The 21860-nt window shown below is 36.2% G+C and overlaps 1 protein-coding gene across 6 annotated transcripts in view; it reads right to left on the reverse strand.

The window, feature by feature from the left end:
* KIAA0825 (KIAA0825 ortholog) overlaps positions 1 to 21860 on the reverse strand; it is a 238079-nt gene that overhangs the window by 121150 nt on the left and 95069 nt on the right. For all 6 annotated transcript variants that reach the window (XM_027878183.1, XM_027878158.1, XM_027878149.1 and 3 more), the window contains 3 exons: positions 19942 to 20124; positions 13311 to 13421; positions 8210 to 8349 (listed from right to left, as the gene is read on the reverse strand). In XM_027878183.1, the coding sequence (XP_027733984.1) occupies positions 8210 to 8349; positions 13311 to 13421; positions 19942 to 20124 (434 nt within the window). The remainder of the gene's footprint in view (positions 1 to 8209; positions 8350 to 13310; positions 13422 to 19941; positions 20125 to 21860) is intronic.

Genomic DNA, 21860 nt, shown 5'->3' on the forward strand with positions numbered 1-21860 from the left:
TGTCTATCTGGACTTCAGCAAAGCCTTTGACACTGTCTCCCATAATATACTCCTGGAAAAGCTGCAGCCCATGGCTTGGACAGGGGCACTCTGTGCTGGGTCAGGAACTGGCTGGAGGGCCGGGCCCAGAGAGTGCTGGTGAATGGGGCTGCATCCAGCTGGCAGCCGGTCACCAGTGGTGTTCCCCAGGGATCAGTGCTGGGCCCAGTCCTGTTTAACATCTTTATCGATGATTTAGATGAGGGGATTGAGTCCATCATCAGCAAATTTGCAGATGACACCAAGTTGGGAGGGAGTGTTGACCTGCTGGAAGTCAGGAGGGCTCTGCAGAGGGATCTGGATAGACTGGAGGGTTGGGCTGATTCCAACAGGATGAGGTTCAACAAGGCCAAGTGCCGGGTCCTGCACTTTGGCCACAACTACCCCCTGCAGTGCTACAGGCTGGGCACAGAGTCGCTGGAGAGCAGCCAAGTGGAAAGGGATCTGGGAGTTTGGATTGACAAGAAGCTGAACATGAGCCAGCAGTGTGCCCAGGTGGCCAAGAAGGCCAATGGCATCCTGGCCTGGATCAGGAACAGTGTGACCAGCAGGAGCAGGGAAGTGATCCTTCCCCTGTACTCAGCACTGGTGAGGCCACACCTGGAGTGCTGTGTTCAGCTCTGGGCCCCTCAGTTCAGGAAGGATATTGAGGTGCTGAAGCAGGTTCAGAGAAGAGCAACGAGGCTGGTGAAGGGACTTGAGCACAAGTCCTATGAGGAGAGGCTGAGGGAGCTGGGGTTGTTTAGTCTGGAGAAGAGGAGGCTCAGGGGTGACCTCATCACTCTCTACAACTCCCTGAAAGGAAGTTGTAACCAGGTGGGGGTTGGTCTCTTCTCCCAGGCAAGCAGCAGTAGGACAAGAGGGAACGGGCTTAAGCTCTGCCAGGGGAGGTTTAGGTTGGATATTACAAAGAAGTTCCTTACAGAGGGAGTGATCAGGCATTGGAATGGGCTGCCCAGAGAGGTGGTGGATTCACCATCCCTGGATGTTTTTAAGATGAGGCTGGATGAGTGCCATGATCTAATAATCACAGTGGGGTTGGATCAAAGGTTGGACTTGATGATCTCGGAGGTCTCTTCCAACCTAGTTAATTCTATGATTCTATGAAAAGGGGTGCAGAGACCAAAATTGCCTTCTCTTTGTACCTCATTTTTGCCCACTGGAGCACAGCGGACTCAGAGTCTTTCCTGAGGGCCACCCTGCCTCTGCTGTGGCTGCTTTTTGCCTCAGGTCAGAGCAGGTTTTTCATCAGACCTGGGACACGGTGGCCCCAGCCGAGCTGTCCCAGTGTGCCCAGCCCCATACAAACTTGCTGCCGCCTCAGAAGCTATCTCCCCTCCTGTCTCAGCTGCAGCTGTTTCGCTGTCTTGCCCACAAAAAGCGCTGTCGCCCTGTTGCCCAAGCTTGCCCAGCCCTAGCGGGCCACAGCACGATGCTGGATCAGCCCCAGCCCCACCACTGACACACACGTGGTTTGCTACACCATGGCCCACGCCGCCGCCTCAGCAGCCCAGGGCCTTCTTTGGGCAAAATATCCATTCAGGTTTTGTTTTAACCTAGGGGGAAGGCAGATAGCTATATAATATTTTCTATTATTTTATTTGTTTGTTTGTTTTGTTTGTTTCTTTCCCTTTTTATTTTCTTTCCCTTGTAATTTTCCCTTCTTCGTTCAGACTCCTCCTAAGTTTTACCTTCTCTATACTGCGAGGGGGGAAATAAAAAAAAAAGAAAAAAAAAGGAGGACTCATTTCACTAGAGGTCTAACCTCCTGAATAGATTGTCATTAAACCAAGACACCAGGGATATGTCTTCCAATATGAATATGACAAAGAAATAACCAACAAAGCAGAAAAAGTTGTTCAAAAAAGAAAACCCAGATGTATTCAAACTGTGAGATGAAATTTGAATTGAACTGCAATTATATTACCATCAGTATTTATTTTTAAAATTAATTTAACTGAATTCTAGGGAGGAGGGCTAGCTGAGATTTTAAATATTATGTAAACTGTTTTTGCAGAACATGATGGGAAATTGCTGTGTTTAAAGGGGCTTATGACTTCAAATTAAGCCTAAATTTGTTCTATGACCATGCCATACAGAAAGTTTGAGTCACAACTTATTAATAAGTTTTCTAATCATCTTAGTGCTACCAATAGATTTAGATAAAGGGAAATGAGTATAAAAGAATTCTGTAGGGGGTGTTATACGTACGTCTTGAATAACTACTGTGTAATACAAGTCTTATGCTTTTAAGCAAACATCTTCATTAATCCACTGGTAAACTATACTGTGGCTAAACATAATGCAAGCATTCATCAGCTTTTTCCTGTTTCACACTGAAGTAAAGGCTGCCCTTGTAAGAATAGCTGACCCTTGAAAGCTAAGGTTAAAATGAGTTTTCTGACTGATAAGCAGACATGGATCATAGAATCACAGAATCATAGAATCCCTTGGGTTAGAAAGGATCTTAAAGGATAATGTCAGTTGAAGACTTCAGCTAGCTGATCAGTATAGCTGGTTAAATATTATGAATAAGGAGTCTAGAGAAAGATATATAGAAATATATATTCTCTTGCCTTAGATTTTTTTCTTTTACATTTATTAGCTCACCTGTCATAACATTAAATATTCATCTTCATTTGAACTCCAAAGCATCCTCCTTGTTAATTATCACATAAGAACAGAATTTATATGATAGGCATCATACTTACTGCCCACTGATGACATTTATCTTTTTTTCAATGACTACATTTGTATAGCAAAAGCTAGTCTGTGAAGGGAATCTAGAGCTCCTTTAGGTAGCTCAAAGGAGATGCTTCTTTATCATTTTATCAGGACTTAACATCCATACATACATGTGGTATATATTTTTCTAGATAACTGCTAAATCTGTTCTTTGTTATTTCCATATAGCATAATGTTCCATATGCACAGACAATATCAAAATTTACTAAAATACTTCGTAAGAAATATATCTATTGTGTAACAGCTATACCTTTCACAGTGAACCACTCTTCTTATGACAAAATAATGGACTAAACCTCTTGGGATACTACCATGTATTTTAAAAACCTATCTTCAGAAAGGTGGATTTACAAGTGCTATTTCTCCATATTTCTTTCTTAGTGTTAGAAATACCTCCCAGTAACTTGCTGACATTATCACTCATCCAGCACTTACCTGCTACTACTTTGTCAAGAAAAGGTATGTGATTTGCAGCAGGGCTCTCCTACAGTCCAAACAATAATTCCTATTCAAATTTTCAGAAACTCTATAAAATCTGTTTACTGTTTTCTTTAGCTTATCACTGGAAAGTCATCAAACATAGCAGGATATCTGATTAAGGTTCCTTTTTTTACCTATCTTCCAGCTAGAAGTACAACACTTCAGTAAACACTTCATTGGTTACGGAGGTACAGAATCCAATAAGATTACTGGTCAGATGGATGCTTTGAGGAGATGCCACATTTAAAGTGATCTTCTAATCATTTGTTAGGCTACTGGGACACAGATTGCTATCATGAAGAGGCTAAGAAAGCTTTCAGATGAACTCACAAGTCTCTCACTGGATAAACCCCAAATAGCTAGAGGAGAGACCTCTCTCTCTACAAGCGTATAAATTCCTGTAAGAGATTTACTTCTGCTCTTCTAATGAGGACAGGATTGTGGATTAACACTTAAGTTTTGTGAAAAATCTGCAAGACTATATTTCCCCAAAATAGTGTGTGGTTGAACCACAGGACTAGCGCAGTTGCCAGTTTTTTCACTTGCCTGATAAACCATGACTCAAGATTATTAAATCCAGTAAGTCATTAGAAGAAAGTACAAAACTAATGACCTACAAGTACTTGAAATAAAAGTGTCAAATTGTTACAGATTTAACCAATGCCAGAATTTTAATGGAGTCTCTGATTTATGCAAGGCATATACATTTTCTTTTGTAATAACTCACTACTGTCACTAATAGTTCAGTTTGATTTCTAAGTGAGGTCAACTGGTAAAGTTACCACCTTTCACTATTCTTTTAGAGTAACTTACAAAAAAACAATGCTATTTACCCATAAGTGTCTAAAATCTAATTAATTAAATTTGATTAAAATTTTATTAGTACTTACAATTTACCTTAAGAAGGCACATCATGGCAGTTAGAGAACTGTTCCACAGAGGGTAAAGAATTAGAGTGGGGAAAAAAAATCTTTCACATTTTCAAGTAATTTCTCTTTTCAGAAACTGGTTAATAAAAGCACAGTCTCAGAAAACTCTTTATTTTTAGTGGCTGATAGTATAACACACAACATTAGTTTCTCAGTGGAAATCCTCTCTTCCTCAATTTGTTTATGTGTGCAAGGTAAATGATCTCTTTTTGAAGCAATTCACATTTCTTTGGGTTCAACTTCAGACTTGCAACTTTAAACTTGCCACAGAATACTTGCAAACATTACTATCAGTTCTCATTTCAAAGTTTTAGTGGGACCAGAATGTCATTAATGTATAGACTAAACAATACCCTCTTCTGTTAGTCTCACAAATATGTATTGTGCAAGACAAAAACATTATATGCAACTGCCAGTGGTCTGGTCCTGTTGTGAAAGCAGTTTTCTTCCTGTTTATCTCCATATGCCAGTATTCATTTTAAAGTTGTGTGTAGAAAGTGAAATTAAATCTTTGTAACAACTGGAGTCTCATGTATTCATGGTAATGAATAGGGTTATTTATAAAACTAAAAAGGAATGCGCATCACATTTACTGTTGTTCATCACATCCTTGAGACTACCATCTCATCTTAAACAAAAGTATGTATGAGGTCCAAGGACTGACTGAAGGCCTTGACGATTGCTCAGCGATTTCTTCTATTCATATGTGGCCAGGTATCTGCTGACTGATGAGGTCCCCTCTGGTAATAATCCTGTGTTGGGCCAACATAATTCAACAAAGCTACTCCTTTTTGCTTCATCATGCCAAGAATACCTCCCAGTACCTGGAAATAACAACTCTGTTTCTCCCCACAGAGCCACAGCAAAGACCTTAAACCCTTCACTCACTCAAAAACATGCCTTAAAAAGAAATTTTCTGAACGTTTGGCCTACAGAAAACAACTCTAGGTTTACATGACTGTAATTAACTGTACTTCAACCCATCTGGGTTATTTAGACTTGTACCCTAAGTTATAGAGGTCAAATATGCAAATCTAATTTTTTTCAAAGTTGCCTTTAGACTCAGTGGACATACTCAGTGGAGACAAGTAAGCAGTTTGGTTTGGCATAACCTGATTTATTGCCTTAGTATGTTTGATGCAGTAACTTCTTATTTTCATATTTTACTTTTTATGTACATTTCAGATATCATATTGCAAAAAAAAATTACAAAAGTCAAAATTTGTCACCTTTCTATCCAGATAGCACATAGTTACATTCATGGAGTTTCAATGGCTTCAGCAAATATAATAAACTTCTGAAAATATTTAGCAACACTTCATCATGCATATATACTGTTGGGGTTTACATTATCTTATTGAATTTTTCCATGTCACCATGCAGTTTGGGGAGGGGTGGGCAGTGGGGTAGATGGGATCCTTGAAGTCAAAGTACTGCAGGAACTGATGTGGGATCCCTGGAACAAAGATACCGTGGGAACGGGGCGGGGGCGGGAGGGAATAAAAGCAAAAGTAGTTTCGGTTTGCTCTCTCTCGCTTCTGGGACAGAACCCAGGAGGTCCCTGACTGCGTTTTCGCTGCCTGCTGGCCACCCAACCCACAGCCCCTGGAGCCCCTCTGTGCTTTCACTGCTGGCCTCCTGACCCACGGCACCTGGGGTTGCTGCCCCCACACCTTCATTGCTGGCCCATGAGCCAAGGCACCCCAGCACCGGCAATGCTTCTCCGCCAGCACAGCTGCCGCCTTCCGACCACCAGTGCGGCCACTGCTTCTGCCCACCGCCCCACCGCAGATGCCTTTTGGACCAACTGCTCAGCTGCTTTTTGACCCCTGCTACTCCGACAAGCGCCACTGCTGCCCTTCGACCTCTGCCACCTGGCTTCTTCGTGGCACTGCCTGGACCCGCCATCTGTGCTGTGCTCACCGCCAGCCCCAGGGGTGACAACCCCTGCAGCAGCTGCATCAGCTTGACAGCTCACACCGCCACCACCCCCGCACCACAAGTGCTGGCGCTTGGAGGGGAGCCCTGCGTGGGACACAGCTCCCCATGGAAGCCAAATTCACACAACCAGCAGGAACAAAATAACTACCCAGGTTTTGTTTTATTTTAGTCGTGTGGAATCAGCAGGGGAAAAAGCCCTCCGCAGAAGTCCCCATACTCCCTTTGTTTGCCTGGGGGAAAGCCATGCAGCCAGGTGGTCTCCAGTCTCTTCAGAGAAGGGGGTGAAGAGACAGACCATTTTCTCCCTGCACCCCGGTGGTTATTGTGTTTTGTTCTCCATTTTTAATAAAAACCATTATTCATTTCTACACTTTACTCAAACATCTCATAATTTTTAATTCTCATAATTTGGAGGAAGTAGTTTCTATTCCATTGGAGGTCCCACCTCCTGGCACACATTGTCTATAAAACAAGACACATGCATTCTCCCAAAATACTCTTTCTACTGAAAAAACGTCGCCAATCCCAACAATACTCTCTACTATGATGGGGAATATACATTATTTTTGAACCTCACCATAGTACAACCATGAGAACAATGGGACTGCAACTAAATTAAATGTGTTTGAAAGACTTCTGCTTTGAGTATCCCGAAGTATTAGTAAAATACAGAAAAAAAAATAACAATACTTTAAACCATCTACAAATAAGCACCTCTTTATAGAGAATTTTTGCCTTCTGGACTGGTTTCTGAGCATTAAAAATGTCAGAAGGCTTATCCTATTAAAAAATTCTTATGTAGTTAAATACCAGGCAGTTTTGTTATCACTAGAACAAATCACTGAAAAACTATGGTATACTTAGCTGTATAAGAGAAGGAATAAAGAATACCAACATTTTGTAATTAGACAATTAACCCTGTTGAAATTAATTTAGAAGATATGGATCATCACAGATATCAGCTTGATCTAAATGAAAGTTTATTCATATCAATATTGTAGTTATATTAATAAAGCCTGTGTAAATAGCACATTTTGTAATTCAAACTAACAGATTTCCCTAAAGCTTAAGAGGCTGGTCAGTCAATAGCTTAATACATTATGCCACTTATTACCTGTAATAATTTAAACGGATAGTAAAATTCAATAATGGTTAGCATTAGGGTAAGAATATGACCCTGATCAAACATTTGCCAGTCTTTGTAAAAACAGATAGGTGTTTGAGTAGGCAAATGTATGCACTGCAGCTCTCAGTAAGATGCATGACAGCAGTGAAAGCTATGTTGTACCCCTGACAAATATTAGATGAGTTTAAAATAACAGAACTAAATTACATTGTATCTAATAGTATATAGATACAATAGGATTTTTTACAAGCAGGAAGAATTCCTTTGCCAAGAAATACAGAAACCAAGATTCTCATTCACTATTCCTGCAAAATGATGTCTAACAGGTGATTATACCATTAGCTTTTCAACAATATCTGAAAGATATTAAAGGAAAGATGTGATAAAGTTTGTTGCTTCAAACACAACACCAACAGAATACAGAAAAAACTTGTAGAACCATTCTTTTATTTGTTCTACTTTCAAAATGGCATTAACGGATTAACAAGAGGAAGCAGGTAAGTGCACTTCTAAAACGCCTACAATGACAAAAATGTAATAATTTTAACAAAATATCTAAGAAGCTTTTCACTATCAAAATAGAGTTTTGAAAGTGATTTTTAGACTACTAATCCATACTTTTAAAAATCTGCGTAAATTAGTTGTGGTATCATAGCTCTGCTAAGCTCAAACTCATTTTGACTCCTCTGCATTTATGATAGCAGCTTATTTTATCAAACTGTAGTCTGCTTTGGAGCTATTAATACACAGATTGAACACAAAACATTCTCATTTTAAAAAAATTACTTTTCCTATCTTTTAACCCATTCAAGAAGTACTATTGATATTAATAAGGCTACCTAAACCCTTCCAGAATAGTTGACAGCTTTCCTTCAGCACTTAAGTACTTAAAAACAAATTTGTGTTTTTCACTGATATTCTTGTATGGATTGACAGTATAAATACTTACTTGAGCTTCTCAGCAAAATTTTCACTAAGAGGCAATCATGATGTAGCAATGTTTCCAAAAGCAAGTTCAAATTACAATACGGCTGGGATAAAAGCAGTTTCAGCTGACCCTGGGCGGCCATTTCTCTGGCTGATGGAATCCTTTCAAAATGCAAGATAAAGAATAATGTAGTTAATTTATCTATGAAATTAATAACCTTAAATTGCAGATATAATGCTAACTCCCTTAAATGTCAGTTCCTCCCAGATTACTCTGAAAATGCTTTCATGCTTGCTTACTTTAAGGCAGCTCAGGGAAGGAATTACATTTAATCTCAACTAGCTAAAAGCAAATTAACATTTGGTAGTCTGCCAAAGTTATAACTGATACAAAGCCACTTCTCCTATCTGTCTCATGGAACTATGTTTGTCTTATTCTACTAAGTAAGTAAAAAGGAGATTTTTTTTCTATGCTTGAATAAATTTAAGGCTATTACTTTTTAGTTCATTAATTGTTTAATAAGAAACTATCTTAATGAAGTATATGAAGCTCTTAACTAAAAAACAGAGAAAATGCTCAAAAGGATTGCAGAATTCCAGATTCGGTTGACCAATTCTTATATGTCCTGAAAAATCCACACAAAATATTAGACTGGTTGAGTTACTTCTTCGCCAGCAGGGAGAAGTGAATAAGTGTAGTACAAACTTAATAGCTTTTGAAGAGATTGCAGATTATTTTCTGGTTTTGGTTTCCATGTTTGAGGTTTCCAAATAAAAATATGCCAGGGCTTCCTCTGAACTCGACCAGCAACACAACACCAATCACTAAATTGGTGTTGTGTTAAAAAAAATCTGTCCTGCAAGATGTTTATTACCTACTGTATTTAGTATTGTCTTCTCCTTGAAACATTTTTAAAAAGAAGTTTTCAAAATTCGATAATATATTTTCTTCTTGCAATTTTATTTTTTAATTAAGCTGAAGGTTTTTAAAATAGATTTCAACTGATATTTAGCCACTGTATTTATTTATTTTTGCTACAAGTTTATACAACAATAGCTGCTAACATTGAAACTTTATGCACCTCATATGTAAGCTTTTATGCACATAAATTTTACATGCACCAATGTAAAAACTACATTTGGACCAGTGTATTAACTGTGCAGGCATAAATATTATCTGCCAGTATGCACACAACACCTTCAGCATCAGCAAAAACTTTCATCAGGAGGTCTTCAGTCCTGATACTTTCCTGTCAGACTAATGAAGGATTTACATGCTTCTGCTCAAACACTTTATGTGCCATTTACACATTGGGACAGAACTAAAATGCGTTCATGTGGTTGTTCTAATAGAGGGGAATCTCTCCATTACGTTGTATACTTCTACAGCCACCTGACTCAGCCAAGTGTGTCACCGCTTGAATGCACACATGAAAAAAAACAGAGATGACTGCACAAACACTCTGCTGTTCTGTCAAGGTTACTGCATATGTAATATACTCAGTACAAACCTACAACACCTGGAAATGAAAATGTCAGCTGATACTCTCCCCTAATATAGTTCCCCCTCATGTCTCTTATGTTTCCATTACCAAAAAAGCAGAAATACACATATCTTGCAGGGCAGTCCTGAAGTAACCTAAGGAAACCAAGCTTCCATAACACCATTTCCCACCAGGACCCCTACATCACACTGTTATGTCAAAACTTCACTGTAATAGTAATTTTAGTAAAGCAAGATTTTATACATGCCAGCCTTTGCAATTTTAACAGTACAGCAAATACCCCTGAGCTGATAGGTGAGGAAAACTTACGTCCAGCTTTTCTGATTTTCAGTTGGTACTTTATGTATAATTACTGACAATGTAGCACTGGCTCGATAATTATATTTACATAGTAGCACATACGTCATTCTAACAAAAAATATATACACATATACATTTTAATACTGATAGACCTTGTAGTCAAGATAACTTTTCCATATGAAAACATATGTTGCATTCAAACTGTCAACCTTAGGGCTTTGCATTCTTGATACAATTATCTGAATTTCTGTATGTTCAACATTATTTATATATCAATATAATCTAATGCACGTTAAGAACTAATTAGCAGTTAGTAATTGAAGGTAAAATTACAACAATTACCATATTCTCACTAGAGTTAGTGCTGTGGCTGACAGCAAACTCAACACTTGACTAATTCAGTTAAAATACATGGGCAAGTTTAATATTTTTTTTCTCCCTTGAATGTCATGTTATCAAATCTAATAAGATCAATCATTGCCTTCAAACTACAAAATAAGGGACAAGTTTGGTCAATTAGATTTATGAAGCATATTATTTCAAATTACAATAGAAATAAATTACATTTTTAGAGTATTTGAAATGAATAAAAATTTGTCTGTCATTGACCAGATGGGAAATTATCATGTTGTAATATACACCAGTTCTTGGCTCTTTAAGCATCTTGCAAATTGAAGTGTACAATGGTGTGATTCACTTGGAGGAAAAATAAAATATAGCAGACATTCCCTACAGCCATGAAGCTAGCACCAACAAATGCACTGAGAAGTTCTGTAACGTGCATATGGAGAGGCATATGTTCTCCCATCCTCGTAGCTCAGTACTAGTGAAAATAAGACTAGCCTCATAAAAAGTGACAAAAGGTGAAGTACATATAAATATCACACATATAAATGTTCAGTTTTGTACACTAATAGAAAAAAACCCCAACTTTGATTTGCAAATGGTATGATTATAAACCCCAAATAAGAAAAAAGGATGAATGACAATTACCACTAAAAGAATCATCATTACTGCTAAAGGAACTGTAATATAAATGATCATATAATTATTTAGTTTGATAACCAACTACATTATTCTGATTAGTATCCAACACAGAAAGAAAGAAAACCTCAAGTGGAAAGTGCAAGATTTTATAAGGCATAATTCATGGTAACAACCTTGACAAAATGTTGGAGTCAAATTGATAAAATAAACCAGACTGTAGTAATTTTCAGTTATGAAAAATAATGTAGTAAATCAGGTTATATAGTAAACAAAATAATTTCAGAAACTAGTGAAACTTTCTTTTGAATTATCAAGCTTAGGAAGAGTAAATACTTAATAGCTACATGTCTGACAGATTTTAGAGTATTTAGTTAAAGATTAGGTGGCTACAGTTTACTGAAATACTTAAACATGTCTTGTTAATGCTCAAAATACAATTATTTCAAGAAATAAAAGTTTCATTGATGTAGAGTGTAAAACCAATGAAAAAACTAGAACACCTTAGAATGTGTCCCACAAATAACTTCATTACATACAGAGTTCTGTTCCTTTTTCTGAGCAGCTGAAAAGTGTGTTGTTAAAAGAAAATATTAAATATTTTACCAACACAGTTCACTCATTATCACCAGGACAGTACACAAGGCTCTCTATATATGGACTGTCCTCACACAGGTACACCAGCTATATCTTCTCAGATATGTGCTTTCTTTTGAACTCCTCATTTTTCCATTTGGTGATCAAGTGGATGTATATTTTATCGCCGGTCCTCTACGGGAAAAAAGCGCATACTGCATAGCTCTGGAATAGTTTTCTGATATTTATTCAAGGCAAATTTATCCTAATTCTACCTCAGAAAAGACAATTATATCAGACTGAAATGGTACCAGCATTTCCTTCCCATATGTTTACACTGCATAGGGTACTAACTTTTGAAGTTATCTTCCAAAACTCATAATTCACAGTATAATTTAAATTTTGAATACTGGCCTTGGATGAGGGTATCAAAAAGTTTATTGTCTTTTCTACAATGAATACTTAATGAAGCATAAATTTTCCCAGAAATGGAGTAGATCCCTTTCTAATGGATCATGCAAGTCATTCCATTTCCTATATCCACCTTCTTTCTCCTTTCTCTCCAACCACGCATAACTTAAAAAGTCACCAACAAATTTCCTTGAAGCTTGATAGAGGTAAAGTCATGTGATGCTTCAAGCTTTTAAAGAACTTAAATTACTATTTCTAGCAGGGAAAAGGACACATTCTGAATTCACCAGTTACTCAACTCTCTTTGGCTCTTACTTAGCCAACCACATGGCTTTGATGTAGTCAAAACATATATTGCCTCTGGTTCAGCAGGTATCAGAGGCACCTGGGAAGGAGATAACAGTACTGATGACATGTAGTTAAGAGTGAAGGCTATGGAGAGAAATCAGCAAGTTTTGTGTAGTATGCAGCAAAATTACAGGGAAAATATTTTTATGTACATGGTACAAGACACTGTGTGTTCAAGGTAAGAGATAATAAATCCACAGCACATAGGTCACAAATAAGTCACCATAGGTCACCAATCATATGATAATGTATTTCTGCAAAATATAAAAATATCTTCTCAGAAAATACGGAGTAAGAAGTCACAAAAACAGCTTTTCATGAAAATGGAGAGTGAAAATCTCAGGAAATAACTTTGAAGAGGAGGAAGAGGAGGTGAAGGGGTTAGCAGAGGATCTACACTGGTGTGGGAGTGCTTCAGCTTCAAAACTAGAAATGGAATGACAGCACAGCTGGTAGCATATATCTCATATGTAACTTGTCATGATATGCAGTGACACAGAAAAAGAAATTAAGCTTTTGCCTTTAATCATTCAGTAATCGCAAAAAAAAATTAACTATGATCAAGCAGCATTATTTTTCAAGGAGTCATGTATACATCAAATCACTTTTTTAACCACTAGTCGTACATAGAAAGACATACATTCTTTATCTCCCCTTTAATTATAAGTCCTACAAAACAGCAACTGTGGTGAACTACATTATTGTCAAAAGCCATATACCCTTTGATTAAAGCCAGAAAACCTTGGAGACAATTCAAATATCGAACATAATGACTAGACTAGCAAAACACAGTGCACTGCTTTCAGTGTGACCTTTCTTACAGGCTCTAAAAGATTAGAGAAATCTGTAATGAATTAAAAAATGCTTCTATGCCTTTTTAAAATCAGAATATTAGTTAAGCATTTATTCAGATACACTCTTTTCAAAATGTTGTCACAGTATTTGACTAATACTGACAATCCAGTGAAGCCTTTACAACCATCAACTTATGATACTCACTTCAGTAAGAAAAAACAGGATGATGGTATGCAAAATAACCAATGTGATGGATGATAAAAGACTTCTGGAAACTCTTGAGGAAGATCTTCACCACAACTATTCAGTAATGTCCTGAAAGAAACCAGATATTTCTGAATTACACAAGAGACTGAAAATCCCTTTGGACCACTAGTACTAAATGATAAATAGTACTAATATACATAATATAAAATCGTACTAATATACATACGCATACACATAATTGCAAATCTATTTATGTACTGTTAAAAGTATCATTCTATATTTTATATACTTCCATTCTTTGAAACTTGGCATTGTTAAAGAAGTTTTCTTCATATTTTTATTCCTATATAGCATGTTTTCAAATTACATTTGAAAATGCATTCAATAAGCAAATTGTTCGTCATTCATTTCTACTGCTCTTTTCTTTCTGCAAAACAAATGCATTGTATTATAAATACTTTTATAACAATGATAAAAAGAATATCTTTTGAAGTGATAATAATTGACATGCAAATACCTATAGACTTTAGATTAAACTGGACAAAAATTTGTATGAGAAGCTTTAGACTGCACTAGCTTATGAGAAACGGAATACTGGTTGCTTTCAAGTACATGAATCTGGTGAGGAACTAGATAAGCTAGTTTGATGTCACTTCTTCAGTACTCCACTTACTCAAAGGATGTGAGTGGCAAAAATCAAGACATGTCCAATCCACTGATACTAAAAATTAACCATTTTTATTCATTATATGATAGGATTATAAATATATGTAAGAACAGGATTCCACAATTTAGTATTTGCTTTTAATTACTGTTTAGCAATAAATTAATAGTCTTGGTACAATTCTGTAGCAACCACTAGGATGCAATAATGTGTCACAGGAAGAGATGCACCTTGGCTTATTCCCTTTTTACTCTCGTTTACACTGAATACAATTCCAGCAGAGAGGATATAGTTTGTCCATCCTCCATTAACTATAAACAATTGTCACTTCCCAAGCACCTTACTTTTTATCTTACTTGCCTATGAATTTTTCATCTTAATAACTTTCCTTCTCTGAAGTTTTTTTCTTTATGTATCATGGTTGTGATTTTCTAAGTTATATAAAGGAGGTATAAAAATGCCACTGTATATTTCCTTTATTTTCCGAAATGAATCAATGTAATTCCCCCTTTCAAGTAAGCATTATTTCTATTGTACCGAGAGAAGAACCTCAGGAAAAGATGTGAGGACTTTCTCAGGACAAGAGAACGTTTTTATATGACCAAAGAAAGCTACCACCATGAAATGGAAGCAGTGAGAGTGAATCTAAACACTTAAAACAGGTGATAGGCTGGAAATCCTTTGGAATACAGCCTTCAAGAACTCCTAACCTAAAAGCTAGAATCTCCCTTTATTATAGGGTGCTTTGTCACCATGGCATTAATAGCACTTGTGTTTTGTCATTTACTTACTTTAAGTTACTTTTTAGCTTTTTTCCAAACCTCCATATAAGTAATTTAGAACTGCAGCTACATGTCTATTAGGTTACTGTCTGCCTAAAAGACCCTAGATCAAAGAAGAGAGAGAATTACACTTGTTCAACAAGAAAGGCATGTCTAAAAGTTTCTGAACTTCTCCAAAAAATAGGGTGATGTATTTGGAAATAATTTTACTAATTACAAAAAATTAGCAGAAAGAATTTACTACAGACACCTAAATGATCTTAAATAAGCAATATTTGAGCACAAGGACTAGCACAGTGCTCTTTGTGAATTTGTGAAAATGTGAGGATTAAAAATAAAGCTGAGATTCTAATATAGATAAAGGTAGAACTTAAAGTGGAAAAATAATTTTTTAAAAGACAGTAATCTCAATTTTATGAGAAAGTTAAAAAAAAAAGAAATCCTATTGATTCTCATCCACTGAAATATTTTTCTGAATATAGCAAAGCATAGAGCAAAAATCCTAAAAGAAAGCATGATAAATACATTTTGAGTAGCAATCTGATAAAGAAAGACCATATCTTGTTAACTGATTGTGTAGGAACTATTTGGGAGAATTCTGGAATTAGCTGTATCCTAAGAAGGAGCACACAACAGACTTTTGGATTCTGAGGCTTATAACAAAATCTCTACAGAAATTTTTTAAGTGAGATGGAGATAATCTGAGGCTTTAAAGATTGTTTAAATATTAGAATAATTTCAAATACGACTAAAAAAAAATCAAGTGTCTAATGATAATACAGCAATTCTCATGCCAACATGTCTTAATGTCCACTGTTGGCTATGTAACTCTGAGCCAGACTGTTTAATTCAATTACTTTTCTGACAGAAGTAATAATAATAGCTAGTAGGAAATTTATTTTTGCTTCAAGTTCTCCTAATGCAGCTGCCTATAGTCTCAAAGCAGCAGATAGCATCTGTGAAAGCATTTAATACCACGCAAGACTTCAAGTTACAGTAGTTTTACTCTTCAGTAGAGTGTAACAAGGTGAGAATTGATCCTGTAAGCCTAAGTACAGGTGTGAAGAATTGAGATGCCCACAAGATGCATCTTGACAGTATTTCTTGGTAGTCTTTGAAGGATTTAACTCTGTGTAAGGAATACACAGGACTAAAAAGCAATTTCATGAGTTATAACATATATTAAAGAGAAATATTTTCAGTTTTTCAAATTGAATGGCAGATATTTTTACCCAGTAGAGATCAATTTTGCCAATAGACTCTCTAAATTCTTCTCTAAGCATTCAAACAATTTACCTGACTTCTTGTTCAGAAAGTAAGATATAATAATTCATAGTATCACAAAAACTGCATCCACTTTACTCTTCATGTTCTTCCTTAACAGAAAGATTGTGTTCTCCTACTCAGTACAAGAGACTAAAGAATACAGGAAACATCACAAGAACAGATCTGCTCCAAAATGAGCAACCCTTAACCCAATGCAGAAGACAGTCTCTACTTTGAGACCTGATTAATTTAATTCTGTACAAAATAATGAATGAAGAACAGCATTGGATTCTCTTATGTAACTCACAGGCAGCACTGAAACTGTTTGATCCACTGCATAAAGCCTCAGCTACTAGAACTGACTAACTGAAATAAAGGTTGTCAGTAATAAGACTGTGGTGACTGGAAATTCTGTGGTATGAAAATTCTCCTCTTTCAGACGCTTGAGTAAGCAGCAAGAAAACAGCAATACTTTGTAGATTTGGGGAACATATTCTGGAGACTTCTTTTGTTCAATAGGTCCTCAGCAATCTGGACAAAAGCGGACAGAGAACACATGTTTAAAACAGGTGACACTAAATTGAGGGAAGCGGACACAGTAGTTAACAGAGTGACAAGCCATGGATGACTGGACCAACAGACACACAAAAAATTGACTGAGGTAAAGTTGCTGTTTACTCCAGCAACAGAATAACTTAGGCTAGGAACTGATTTATCTGAGTACAAACCCAAGCCTGGGATTTATGGCCAGCAGGGTGTCAAAAACAAAGTGACAGTGTATTGTCACTAAAAAAAAAATGCAAACCACTCACTGGACTGAACTAGGAAGAGGATGACAAGCAAAATCAAGATATTGATTTGCTTCATCTACTTGGCAACAATTAAGCCTCACCTAGAATATTTTGTGCAGCTGTTGGGCCTACAGCTCAAGGAGGATGTGAGGAAACTGGAAAAGTCTAAACTGAATCATCATTAAGAAATGTTTAAGGGATCTGGGCTCCTTTACTCTGGTGAAGAAGTGGCTAAAGGATCACTTAACCTAATGGCAATGTACAAATAGCCAAAGAATAATTACAAAGACAACACTGACAAACTTTTCTCAGTGGGGGCTGATGTAATACAGCAACTCATAGCCAGCAGCTTTGGAGATTTACACTAGACATTAGGCAATACTTTGCAGTAATGCAGTGCCGCTGTGGAACACACTTCATGGAGAGGCTGTAAAACTTCACTTCCTGGAGGCTGACATGGGGCAGCTAACACAGTCATGTCTGACTGCTCTTAGTGAATGTTCTGCTTTAAGCAGGAGGCTGGACTAGGTGATCTCCAGCAGTCCTTTCCAACCAACATTTCCATTTTACTAAAGGTACTTCAGGAAGGCCATAGAAGGCTGGAGGAAGATAAAGCACAGAAAAATGAGCATTAAAACCCCAGATACACAGGTGAATTTTGGACCAGGTCTAAGTAACCTTGTCATACAGAAAAGAAACTCTAAGTGATAGCTGAACACATACTTGATCGCAAAATTAAGAATGAGAAAGCATATGTCAGAATCACCTTATTTGAGGTTAAGAATATTATTAATTTTTCAGCACAATTATTTTGTTACATCTCAACAACATAATAAAGAAATCTGAGTAATTTTAGGTCCCTGGAAGCAATATTTACTACAGCAAATCTACTAAATTATAAATAAGTCAGTCCTATTATTAGACAACTCCTGAAAAACAATGTTCTGTTATTGCCACCTTTATGATTACACAAAACTTTCCTGAGAAGTCTAAAGATTAATTGACATCTAGTGTCTGCAGGGTACTTTTAATACCAAAAGAGAACATTATATAGTTAAAAGAAAAAGCTTTATTTGAATTCCTGTTAATTTTACCATAGTTTTGAAATATATAAAGCCAAGCTAGCATAATAACAATAAACTGTGATCATACAACTATAATTGAATAGAGAACTGATGAAAGATAAGTATTCCTTTAAAATCAGGCATAACTTCTAAATTTGTTATTGACAGATTCTTAATGTGATGAACTATGTACACCTCAGTAAACAATGGATCTAGATATTCAACAGAAAATTCAGTGTTTGCAAATTTGATTCAGTGCTTCCAATTGGATATAGTAATTCAAGAAGCTGATTTGTTAAATCTCTTTTTCCTTTGTGTTCTGGACACTGGGTTAGGTTACCTGACAAATACCAGCTGTAATGAAATACACAATATAAAAAGACTTGTTTTGATAATGTAGACTCACAGATCTTGAAAACACAAGTTGTGAATACAAGTTCACAAAAAAATCTTTTTTTACTTACACAAAAACATGCATCATCTATATAGCAATGTTCTTCAGTGTTAATATTATTTTTGTAACTATATAAGAAAATATGCCATTTTATTCTATTCTTTCTAAAAAAAGCTGCCAGATTTTGCTTGTGATTTGCAAAGTATTTTGTAGTAAATTAAATGAGTTGCTACAGCAAGTTAGGATACCGAAATTCATATGCTTAAATATGAATGCTATATGACCAAGTCATTTATCTGTAGCATTTTACATAAAATGCAAGACAGGCTGCCTCTTCATTGGCACTTCATTCTGAAACTCAGTGACTGCTCAAGTTAGCAAAATATTTTTATCATTACAGGTATGGATAAATTTGTAAACAACTTTGCTTAGTGGAGGAGACTGGAATTGCTAAAAGAAACAAATTATACTACATATTTAGTTTGTACCATCATTCTGTCTTTCATAAAAGAAAGATGAAATGTAAAAATTCACAGTAGAAGCAGTTACAGCTACCCCATTGTACATTTCTCCTCCATTACCACTGCCACAGTTACACCTAATCAGTCACCTTTTTAATTGTTATTTTTTCATATGCCTGCATAGTATAAGATCAAACATCCAGTTACTACCTACTTTTGCATGTTCCTCAGAGCTCACAAATACTAAAAAGAGCCCATATATGAGAAAAAATTTTTAGCTGAAGAAGCTTAAATTCAGGTCTCCACCCAAGTACTAACTAAAATATTCCTACCTAGAATAATAAGACAGTAGAATTGGATGTGGCTTTGTTACTTTGCAGTTTTGTTGTCCTTGTTTTTTTTAACTTGTGATCTCACTTTGTATTGTCTCATACACCAAATTTACAGCACAATTTTAGCAATGAAAGACTCAGACTCAATTTCAGTGCAAGTAATGTGTCCTTTTCTTTATAGCTGTGACTTGTGAAGACATGATTTCATAAATATGGCAATTCTATACTCTTTCTCTTTTAAACTATATTAATATTTATTGAAGCATACTGATAATGTAACCAGATGATCATCACAGTAAATTATCTTTACATTTCAGTACTTATAAAAAATATTATGGGGTGAAAGCAGAACATTCTAATTTACTTGGAAGCTGAAGGAAGATGTATTTTAACTAGTAAGATGATTTTTTTCCAACTGATGAATGACTAAGTCCTTGAAAACCTTACCAAAGTCTTTGATACCATATTAGTAAATGTTTTCAGATGGACAAGACTGAATTTAAAAAAAAAAAAAAAAAAAAGCTAACTGAAAAGCAAATTGCAAATCTGGGACAGTAATTATTAAAAAGTTCTACTGTTTCTGTTACAGAGGAAATCAATCCAGACATTCACTGTGGTATATGTTATCAACAGAAAAAAAAAGTGTACAGCATAGGAGTTTGATCCAAGGCTAATAAAATACCAGCAGATATTATTAGGCTTTAGGTAAGATCATACAGGTAAGTTCAAGATAAGATTGAGAAATAGTCAAAGATTACAAATAGGCGTCACTACTATGCATTTCATTTGATTTCAACAAAAATGTTCACCCTCTAGACCCATCCATGTAAGCTCAAGAACGTTTTCTCAAATGGAATGTTTATTTCATACTCACTCATATACATTCTTCAGTGGTGAAGTTAAAATAGCCAGCACAGAGATCAGACTATTGCAGTGGCTATGTATTTTATAGATCTTGAGATCTCTGTCTTCATGTGGATTCAGAAACTCCTGTACAGAACTACAAACTGACCAGAGCATATCTTCAGTGGACATCAAAATTGCTGCAATATCAATTCTTTAGGAAAAAAAAAAAAAAAAGGAAGAATAAGATTACTTAGGACATCTGGATAGTAGTAAATTTCAATTAAATAGACTTTTCCTCTGATATAAATCACAGCACGGATTTGAAATTTCCTCTTCGGTGATGTAGGAAGCCTGAATCTGCTACTCTATAATAATTCAACACTTCCATAGAAAAGTCCTTACTGAAACTACTTAAAAGAAGAAGTTAAAAAGCTTGGAAATGTCGTTTTCCAAAGGACAGTATCACTAAGCGAGAACAATTTCCTTTCTAAACTACTAGTCAGTAAATTTATTTTTTTCCTTTATGATAATATATAATTAGAATGTTCTTACTATTTTCAAATCCTGCTAAAAAACTTAAAAATTAATGACAAAGTAATTTCAACATGCAAAACTACCATTCAACATATTGCAATGTAGAACATTTCTGAGTCAGTGATCTATTGCCTCTTGGTATTGGCTGGCAGAGCATCATGGGTCATTGGTCTGAACAACAGCAAGAATGCAAACTACAAGAAGATAATCTCACAAGACTATTATGACATAAAACACATAGGAAATAGGTGGATAACACAAAATATATGGGAGGCATGAGGATGAACAGAATAAAGTACCTAAAGTACCTAAAAGATAATAGATGCACGTGTGATCATCTGCATTTTTAAGGATCCCTTATTTTTAAAAAATCTAGGCAAACACAAACAAACACACATTTGCCTGTATTACTTATCAGTTCTCTAACATTTCAAGAACAATTGGGAGAAAAGATACCCCCACAAACTACAGCATCATAAATAAAATATGCAAAACTCTGATTTGATAAAGATACTATAACTAAATCAGTGATAAAGATACTATATCACTAACTTTGTGATAGAGATACTAAAAATTATATTGAGTAAATTTTTTTCCTTTGTTCATGGCAAGATAGTTCAATTTAGTTAGTGAAAAACTCAAGAATCACCTTATTGAATGAAACAGCTTTTCTACAAACTTAAAATGTAAAAACTTCTTTCTGATTTTGAATTTTGAAGGAAATTCATACAGAATTGACTAATACTACATTTAAGAAATACTGCATTTTTCATATTTCAGGGTATTTTTTTCCCCAGAAAATTTCCACAAAAGTTTACAGGAAACATCTCTACCAAAAGATAAAGAAGAGCCTGATCACAGTAAACTAATGCAGGAATAGGGCATAAACCCAGGTATTTTTATATGTAGAATAAAACTTTGCTTTTTCCTACCCATTCCAAGAACATGATCTCATGCAAGTTACTTAAGCTTTCACAGAATCACAAAATATCCTGAGTTGGAAGGGACCCATAACGATCATCAACTCCTAGCCTCGCACCATACCCAAGAGTCACACCATGTGCCTGGGAGTATCAGCCAAATGCTTCTTGAACTCTGGCAAGCTTGGTCCTGTGACCACTGCCCTAGGGAGCTTATTCCAGCATCCAATTAACCTCTGAATGAAGAACCTCTGCCTAATATCTACACCTCCCCTGACACAACTTCAGGCCATTCTCTCCGGTCTTGTCACTGGTCCCCACAGAGAAGAGACCTCTCCTCTTTTTCACCTCACGCTGCAATGGGGCCTACCTCAGTTTCCTCTTCTCCAGGCTGAACACACCAAGTGACTCAGCCACTCCTCAGACGGCTTCCCCTCAGGGCCCTTCACCATCTTCGTTGTTCTCCTTTGGACACTCTCTAAAGGCTTAACAT

Source organism: Empidonax traillii, unplaced genomic scaffold (assembly GCF_003031625.1).
Source record: "Empidonax traillii isolate 1590-97213 ecotype Southwest subspecies unplaced genomic scaffold, ASM303162v1 scaffold4:size3804566, whole genome shotgun sequence".
NCBI classification, from domain to species: domain Eukaryota; kingdom Metazoa; phylum Chordata; class Aves; order Passeriformes; family Tyrannidae; genus Empidonax; species Empidonax traillii.